Raw genomic sequence first — 9,896 nt, forward strand, 5'->3', positions numbered from 1 at the left:
CTCTCTCTCTCTCTCTCTCTCTCTCTCTCTCTCTCTCTCTCTCTCTCTCTCTCTCTCTCTCTCTCTCTCTCTCTCTGTGTCGCTCCTTGTTTGCACTCATCGCTGGCGACATCCCAACCGCGGCCCACCTATCTGGTAGATCTCTTAAAAGGGTTGTCTCTTAAAAGGCTGCTCGGTCGGCGGGCGAACTTCAAGTGAGAACCCTTTGGGGGTTTGAGTGGTACTGAAGTCGCCGCCCCTGTGAGTGCTGGGAGGACCGATACCGCCTTAAAAGTGTTTGACGAGCGGATGGGAATTCGGAAAGAGCTGCAAAGCATTCTTGTTGAGGTGCTCCACAAAAAGTCATTTTGTTATTACAAAGTAATAGAGTTGTGATTGTATAACATATGCGATACATCTATTCTTAGCAGAGGATAGGCTGCAACGCTGCAATGAGCTGAAATGAAACATCATTATGAAACATAGTGAAATATCTTGTTATCTCCTCGAAAACAGCCCAGCTCCTTTGTTACGGAGCTTGCCTGACATTCCACCACCACGGCCTCCTCTTCTACATTCTCCTGCTATCGGTCATGGTTGGCTCATGGCCATCGTTTTATTCTGAGGGGCAGCTTGTATATTAACTATGCAATCACTGCAGGTTTACTTGAATTCACGGTTTAGCTCGTTCTAATCTCCCAGATCGAGGCTTTTGGAGACAAGGATTAATTGGATATAACTTGCTATGATGCGACTGCAGTCACGGGACAATCAATGGATCAAGGCTGTTGTGCTTTAACAAAGTAAATCACAGAGCGATTCTTGTCCACTTATCGGGGACTGCTGTGACGTAAGTGTCTCCTCCCTTGTTTCATTTCCTCCTATAGGTGAGACGCGACGGGGGTGTGGGCGGGAGGGGAGGTGGGGGAGAGCAGACAGGAAACCACAGGTTCAGTAGTAGCCAATCCCGTGCCAGGAAGCTGTCAGTTGCTTGTGGTCGGGATGGGCCCACATCACAGGCGGCTGAGTGGGAACACAGAGGGGTTTTCAGAGACACTCGGGGTTCCCTCAGGCTGGGGCCTCACGTGGGCTCCGGCCCAAAGAAACGCTTACAGAGTTCGCCCCTTTCAAATAGAAAAAATTCTGCTCAGCCAGCCTGCTCAAACCCCAAAGCAAGGCCTTTAAATAAACCCTGCCGCCTCCCACCGCGCCACACTAAATCTGATGTAAAGGAAGTAGGAAAGAGGTGGGTTTTTGTTCAACCTCCATAAAGCCTGTTTAACGTCGGCGAACTGAAAATCGGACAGGGAGGAAAACCCAAACGTTGTCAGTTCCTCCTCTTTCCACTGGGCCCAGGTTTCCCTGAGTGCATTAAGTAAACCGTCGGCCGCCCTGGGACGTCCACACACGGTCCTCTCAGGATGTGTACTCACGGACTCCCCCCCCCCCCCCCCCGAGTCCCCCCCAAAAGGCTTGGATTGTGTCCAATGCAAAGCCTTTATTAAAACTAATGTTTTGACTCATTCACAATTATTTTTTTGTGATGCCGTGTGCAGGGTTTTACAGATGGCTAGGTTTTATGACCGTAGTTTCACATGGTATCCAACACCGGTGACATTAACAGAACGACTAATGCGAAATTAACTGGAGAAATATTTTAACTACACTGTCAATGACACAATTTTTTTTAAGGGGATATTACAGTATGTAGAGTAAATAAATGTTGTGCTCTGTAGTTTCAGCAACACAATTCATCATTAAGGCCTAAATTAAGCAACAAAAATATATATGCACTTCTTGAAATGTAAACAACCACGATAATATAAGAGTCGGACATGGTTTAAAACATGCAGCATGCGGTATAATTGCTTGGTTGCACTCAGATCCGATTCAAAAAGAACCACAGTGTTTCTATCGGGCTGCAGGAAACGACTGTTAAATGCATTGACAAACAGGCCGCAAAGGCTTGTCGCAATAAAAAACAGAGGCTGGGGATTAGCTGCCGGGGTTGACGCAACACTTAACCGTTTCAAAACCCACACAGGCTCAGTGTGTCTCCCATCTTTAGTCGGTTCTTTGGCTGAAGAAAGAGGCTGGAACAGACATAAAAGAAAAAAAAACATGACTTTAAGGCGGGAAACGCGTGGACCAATCATGTTCCACGCCGCCCCGCGGGATCACCTGTTGTCGTGCCGGCCGACTGACGCCCGCCGCAAGGCCCTCACTTTGCACACAGACTAACCTCTAAATATAAAGTGCAGGAGCCAAGGGGAGCCGTAGTATCACTGGGCTGGTGGGGGGGGGGGAGGGGGGGGAGGGCTGGTCGGCGGTGGCGTGGCGTCTGCCCGTGCCACCGCTATGAGAGGACCGACGGGCATTATGGAGAAAGACAGGCAGCCGGTTGGGCAAGCCAGACGACCCACAAGTACACACACACACACACACACACACACACACACGTCGAGACAAACAGACAAATGAGGAGCGAACACTCTCCTGTCAAATTACAGGCCCCGGGATGATAAGCCCTATATGTTTACGCTTAGGACCTAGCACGACGCAAGTAAATTATAGTACAACCGGCGTATTTTTAAAGCCATGCTCGTATTTTAAACCCTTCGGCGGAATTGGAACAGCGGCGACAGCAATACGAGCGGGAGAGAGAGAGAGAGAGAGAGAGAGAGAGAGAGAGAGAAAGAGAGAGAGAGAGAGACGTCGCAATGTCCCCTACGCCGGCCAATTGTAAATTGAACGCGGGCTTAGCTCAGCGTGTTTACAAGCGAAGATCCAAAATGAGACCCCATAATGGGCTCGTTTCGTACCACTGGGCAGCCATGTGGGCGCAAAGCATCCAAAATGGCATCGGCATGTTATAATGAGGAAATCTCATTCAGGGTTTGATACAGCGTACCATAAGTGAGTGCAGCCGTAGAGGCTGTGAGAAAAAAGCGGGATTCAAAACCACCATTGCCTGGCTGCCGAGACTGAGTAGGCCACAAGCCACCGCTGTGTACCCTGACTGTCTTCCGTGGATGGAGAGGGGGCGGCTTTAGTAGAAACACACCGTCTACCTTAATCATCTACAAGCACACTGCTACAAATATCGCTTTCAAGCCCGACGAAAAACAACCTTTGTTGAGTTTGTTGTTCGGAATTGTTTCATTGACAACTCTTTCTCTCCCTCCCTCCTCTCAGGGTGAACCTTGTTTGGTTGGTCCAGCAGGCCGCCTATTGGTCACTTCCTCTCTCGTCTTATCATGGCTGACCAGCACGGTCTCTGTCACCAAGGCAACAGGGTCACGGCCAGCAGGGGCGTTATCTCCCCGTGACACTCCCCCCCCCTGTCCGAAGCACACAAAACAGGAGGAGGAGGGGAGGAGGAGGAGGAGGAGGAGGAGGAGGAGGAGGAGGAGAAGGAGGAGGAGGAGGAGGAGGAGGAGGCCGGGTGGCCGATAAGGGGAAAGGGGGAAGGGGAGAGAAAAATAGTAACAGTTTGGCTTGGCTTCCTGACAGGCAGGCGGAATGGGGGGGGGTGATGTACTGTTAGTTTGGGACTCAAGGAAACACACGGATACGTTCCTGAAGAAGGCTATGAATAGAACCCAGACGGCCACAATGAGAATAAAAAGCGTACGAGAGAGAGAGAGAGGGAGAGAAAGAGAGAGAGAGAGCAAAAATTGTGCGTGACAGAGAAAAAGGGAGAAAGAGATCATTCGAAAATAAAGCCTCAGGCATTACTTGTGTGTGAGTGTGTGTGTGTGTGTGTGTGTGTGTGTGTGTGTGCGTGTGTGTGTGTGTGCGTGTGTGACTGCGTGCATGCGTGGGTTGGTTGTGTGTGTGCATGTGTGTGCGTGTTTATGTTCCACTGCTGTTTACAATTCATTTCCCCAGGAAATAGAACAAAAACATAACTGCTTTTAAATCCATCCTATTACATGTGACTTGTTATTGTGAAGCCCAGTGCACCAAAACACAGGATCATCCCAACCTAATTTAGGACAAAACACAGCTGTCCATGTAGTACGCACTGCACAGCACTTTAAATAAGTACACTTTAAATAGGAGATTAGAAGAGGAAGAGTAGGCGTTTCAGGAAGCTGACGAAGTAGCCAGCGGATCAATTACTGCCTCCTATGCCAGCATGTGTGTGTGTATGTGTGTGTATGTGTGTTTGTGTGTGTGTGTTTGTGTGCGTGTGGTTGTGTGCATCCGCGAGTGCATCCGGCTGTGTATCCATGTGTGTTTCCTTGTGTGCGTATGTGCGTGCATGTTTGCTACCTGCGTGCGTGTGTGGCATTTGTGGATCCAAGCACAGGCGTGTCTGTGTGTGTGTGTGTGTGTGTGTGTGTGTGTGTGTGTGTGTGTGTGTGTGTGTGTGTGTGGTGTGCATGTGCGAGCACACGCCGCAAAAGATGACTGCTGCACGCACGCCAGAGACCACCTTATGGAAGAAGAAGAAGAGGAAGAGGAGGAGGAAGGGGAGAAGGAGGAAGAGGATGAAGAGGAGGAAGAGGAGGATGATGAGGAAGAGGCGAAGGAGAAGAAAGAGGAGGAGGAAGAAAGAGGAGGAAGAGGAGAAGACGGAGGAGGAGAGGAAGAAAGAGGAGGAGGAGAAGGAGGAAGAGGATGAGGAGGAGGAAGAGGAGGATGATGAGGAAGAGGCGAAGGAGAAGAAAGAGGAGGAGGAAGAAAGAGGAGGAAGAGGAGAAGACGGAGGAGGAGAGGAAGAAAGAGGAGGAGGAGAAGGAGGAAGAGGATGAGGAGGAGGGGGACGAAGGACGAGGAGGAGGATGGAGGAGCAGCGGTACCAAAGTGGCGACAGAACACGCCCATGACGGCGCTCTCCTCCACCACCCTCAGGTCGGCGAGCAGGGCCAGCTCCAGACCCCCCCGCCACCACGTAGCCGCTGACCGCCGCGATCAGGGGCTTGGAGAGCTGCAGACGGGACGGGCCCTGGAGGGAGGCACACACCACACACACACACACACACACACACATGCACGCACGCACGCTCACACACACAAACACATGCACACACAAACACGCACACACGCACGCACGCACGCAGGCAGGCAGGCAGGCAGGCGCACACACACACACACACACACACACACACACACACACACACACACACACACACACACACACACACACACACACACACACACACACACACACACGCAAACACATGCCCGCACGCACGCATGCACGCACACACACACAAACACACGCAAACACACACAAACACACACATCACAGATTCAAGGAGCAGGACACACAAGACTCAAGGGGGATGTGAGGGAAATACTTTCCCGGCCATTCATATCTATGAACGCATTTAGAGATTTGTCTACACATTAATAGATCTATGTTTTGCACATTCACAAATCAGATTATGCACACACGGATGCTGAATGCACATTTGCACATTCCTGCACGCATACACAGATCCGAGTATGTATTAAGAGATTCTTAGACCCATTTGATTATGCACACACGGATTGAGATACAGTAAGCACAACTCCCCACACACATTTGTAATTCGGTCTGCTACAATAATACCAGTCGATAGCCTGAGTCAGAGAAATGCATTCTCTTCACAACACCTCCAGTAGAAATGTTTCCGTTGTGCGTGAAAGGGGCTGTACAAATAAGAAAGGCCTCTGAGCCTTGACAAATAAAAGTTCTTAAGACTTCAATATGTTGCTATTTTTGAAGGCATATGTAAAAGTCCTGGTTCCTGTGTTTATTGTATTTATTTTAATCCTGTGAAGGTTATCATTATTTGTTGAGTTAATTGCATTACGGGTTGGCCAGGGGAGCAAAATGACACAAGTCCTCGCTGGGAGGAAGGAAACACAGTATATACTTTGACAGAGTTTGCTATTCTTTATCATGTCGACCGACAGCGTTTCCAGGCTACGGTCCAACTCTTTAAAACCTCCCTCCGCCTCCTCTTAACATAACCTTGCACACAGACCTTAACAAAGGCCACAGTGTAATTGTTTATGAAACCTTCTGTTCCGATACTACACACGTTCTGTGTTGACTAGTATTATGCGTGCCAAAGAACAAAGGCTCTGCATGTGGACTAAAGACAAACACACACACACACACATCCATGCATGCATTGCACACATATACAGCCAGACACACACACACACACACACACACACACACACACACACACACACTCACATACATACTAGAGAGACACTCACCATTGGACCGGGACTCTTGGTGACATCTTGCTCCAATTTGAGGGCAGCCGTGTGATTGGCCAGCTCCTTCAGATCGTAACCAGCGCAGAAATTCCCTCCTGGTGGAGACCACAAAATTACAAAGTATGACAGCTGGAAAGTCAGAGAGGAAGGGAAAATGACGAAGATGAAAAAAAACAAAACAAGTGGAGCCCGAGACTGAGGGCTACAATTTGACAGCGGCTTCGAGAGCAGCCGGGCCTGATTGGACGCATGACTGACTGGTTGGCTGGCTGGCACACAAATTATTATTTTTTTCTCACCAAAGTAACCCGAGCCCCAATATACATACATAGCCCATGTACCCGATCCTCCTGTACACGTTGAACCGAATGCAAGCGTGCACACACACACACACACACACACACACACAGGGACGCACACACACACACACACACAGGGACGCACACACATGCACACACAGGGACGCACTAGTAGGCAGACACAGTGACAGCACAATGTTCTCATTAATGGCCAGCGTAGTCGAATCAAAGCTCTGTTGAATTCATGTGGTGATTACAACATCGCCCAAGAGGCCTACATGTGCTCTGTGAGAGAGAGAGAGAGAGAGAGAGAGAGAGAGAGAGAGAGAGAGAGAGAGAGAGAGAGAGAGAGAGAGAGAGAGAGAGAGAGAGAGAGAGATGCTATGATGAAAGCCAGTGAGTAGCAAGCAACACCCATGGGGCGAGGGACTGTTGATTACAGCTCTGGGTGGACACGGTGGGCTTACAGACTAATGGTCTGTCGTGCTGTTTATGATGAGCGCATTGATGTGTCGTGCAGCGATGAGATCCCTGGAACCTTTTATTTGACTTTTTATTTTATATTTTCTGAGAGAGAACTGCTTTTTTCCTGAATATCTTTTATTTTGAATGTCAAGGTGTTTTGGGGGGGCTATTGGGAGAAAGGACTTGGGGCAGAAACACAACGATAATGTTGTTGATAGTTCTGTTCAGTTACATACAAATTGTAATATAAATTGGCTAGACAAATTCTGTGTATCCTGTGTAGGTAATGATCACTCTACTCGCTTGTAGAATGTTATTTGCCTGTTATTTGCCTTATTAGGTTTTAAAACCTTTTAAACCGGCTGATGCTTTTAACAAGATATTTTTACAATTATTTCCATTTTTTATCACCAGTCTGGTACATTGATCCTCCGAATTGTCAATTTGAAGGCCTCTGTCTCTTGTCGTGTGGCTGAAGCTAGTCTAAATGGCACTGTGAATATTTACAAGGCAGACACAGTGCTGTCCAGCAAAACGAAACATAGAATTTAAAGTCTGAGACAGTTTGTTTAAAGTCTTCCCCAAAGAACCAGACACTGTATTTCAGCAAAGAAAATGACCACTGAATTTCGCTCCAATCCAGTAAATGCATGCACATCCTCGTTAAAAACACAAAATAAATCACTGTTTAACTTTATGTCTATGTTGTAAAGGATGTCTTTTCTACACTCTTTTTTACTTCTTTTTTAGAACTTCTCCCTGGACAGACAAACGTGGGAAGGAAATCTAAATTACCCTAAATCAGCATCATCATACAGGATACCCAGTATCTTTGGTGAACCATTAAGATGGTCCGCTAAACCAAAAATATTTATTTGCGGTTCATGTATATCTATTTAATTATATCCCCAGGACTTTCAACCATTTAAATCCCACATATTTTCATACAAAAACACATGAGCACACAGATTTCAATCCTGGAAAAGTTGATTCGCTTCCCGTAAATCTCATCCCATCTTCGTCTTGGTTCAACTTGGACGTGGACCCGTGGTGACCCTCAGGCCCTCGCCACGCGGCCACGAGGCCATGAGGCCGGTGGGCATCTAGACGCCACCTGACCACGAGAAACCCAGGTGAAACCCGACCCTCTCCAACACCTCCAAATATGTGCCAAAGTAGTCGCTACCTACCTGGGCGTAATTACACTTCATTTAAACGGGGACATTATTAAAATTAAAAGAACAACACCAGCTCTTAGGAGCACTCGAGAATGTGATGATGTTGGCGCTAATTTGAACAAAATGTCTTCCTTATGTCTGGAAGGAGTAGCCTTCTTGGAGCGGTACCTCCCAGCTTGTCATCTCTAAGAAAAGAAACTTAGAGCGAAGGCTAATCGCTAGCGAGGTCAGCCGTTTAGACACGGCAGAACTACAGGGGGGGGGGGGGGTGCGTGTGTGTGGGCGGGGATGGAGGTACCTTTACATTATAATGTGAAAATTGTGGATCATATGACCCGACACGTGCCAATTACTCTCTCCCTCAAAATGTTTCATTATTCTAGACCAATCAATAAGGATCATCTAATGTACTCCATAGGTCAGGGGAGTAGGGAGCCTTTTATGGTCTCTCTCCCACCGAATAAAAGAAATATGGAGCCCCAAAACCTATTTGACTTTTGAAGATAACACAGTATATACGATTTTAATATATAGTTGTACTACATATAAAAAAAACAATAGCCTATAGTCTGTTGCATTTAATGAAATTTGTTGGATGGGACGTTTATTTTGGTTGACCAAATATTAAAACACTTTAATTTGTTATTTTAGTGACACAGTATCACCTTGATCTCCAAAATAAGAGGTGTTTAAAAATAGCCATTATTTTATTGAAAGATACAGGGAGCCTCTGCAGAGGGGTGGGGGAGCTCAGCACTACCATCAACCCAAAGGCCACTGTCGCCATTACAAGATCCTTCAACAGCTGTTACTAGTTCTAGTACGACCAGTACAGTGGTGACCACAACCAGTACGCTATGGACAACAATACCCAAACTTCAGCTTATCTTATGACAGCAACAAGTCAAAATTACAGTACTGAATATTAAATATTATTTCATGCATGTTTGATGTTATGCATTTGATGTGACACTCCTCACCCTCAGAGTAAACCACACCCCTTACTCCTCAGAGTAAACCACACCCCTTCACCCTCAGAGTAAACCACACCCCTTCATCCTCAGAGTAAACCACACCCCTTCACCCTCAGAGTAAACCACACCCCTTCACCCTCAGAGTAAACCACACCCCTTCACCCTCAGAGTAAACCACACCCCTTCATCCTCAGAGTAAACCACACCCCCTCACCCTCAGAGTAAACCACACCCCTTCATCCTCAGAGTAAACCACACCCCCTCACCCTCTGATTAAACCACACCCCCTCTGTGTAATCCACACCCCTCACCCTGAGTAAAGCACCCCCACCCTAAGTAAACCACACCCCTCTGAATAGACCACACCCATATCAAGTAAACCACACCCCTCTGAGTAAACCACACCTTTCTGAATAGACAACACCCATATCGAGTAAACCGCACCCCTCTGAATAGACCACACCCATAACGAGTAAACCACACCCCTCTGAATAGACCACACCCATATCGAGTAAACCACACCCCTCTGAATAGACCACACCCCTCTGAGTAAACCACACCCCTCTGAGTAAACCACACCCCTTTCCTCCGACCTTGGCCGTGGAGCACCGCCACATTGAGTTGGTCGTCAGAGTCCAAGGCCTTTAACTCCTCCAGGAGTCTCCGCGCCGTCTCCCGGTCCACCGCGTTTCGCATTTATCGCCACAGCAACCACTGACCCGTGTCGCTCCGAGACCACGTTCTGCCTCGCAGAAACCACTAAAGGTGGTGGGGGG

At 47.8% G+C, this 9,896-nt stretch overlaps 1 protein-coding gene across 1 annotated transcript; it reads right to left on the reverse strand.

Annotated features, from left to right (window-relative positions):
* Positions 1-4,787: 4,787 nt before the first annotated feature.
* LOC311376654 (uncharacterized protein) lies at positions 4,788-9,874 on the reverse strand (the record flags this gene model as incomplete). Its single annotated transcript, XM_084491167.1, is given in 5 exon segments — positions 4,788-4,869; positions 4,871-4,933; positions 6,202-6,299; positions 9,714-9,814; positions 9,816-9,874. Coding segments are annotated over 5 exon segments (403 nt in total), but the record flags the coding sequence as incomplete, so codon positions are not given.
* Positions 9,875-9,896: the final 22 nt, after the last annotated feature.

The sequence above is a fragment of the Micromesistius poutassou genome (genome assembly GCF_964030765.1).
Source record: "Micromesistius poutassou genome assembly, contig: SCAFFOLD_1748, whole genome shotgun sequence".
Lineage (NCBI taxonomy): Eukaryota > Metazoa > Chordata > Actinopteri > Gadiformes > Gadidae > Micromesistius > Micromesistius poutassou.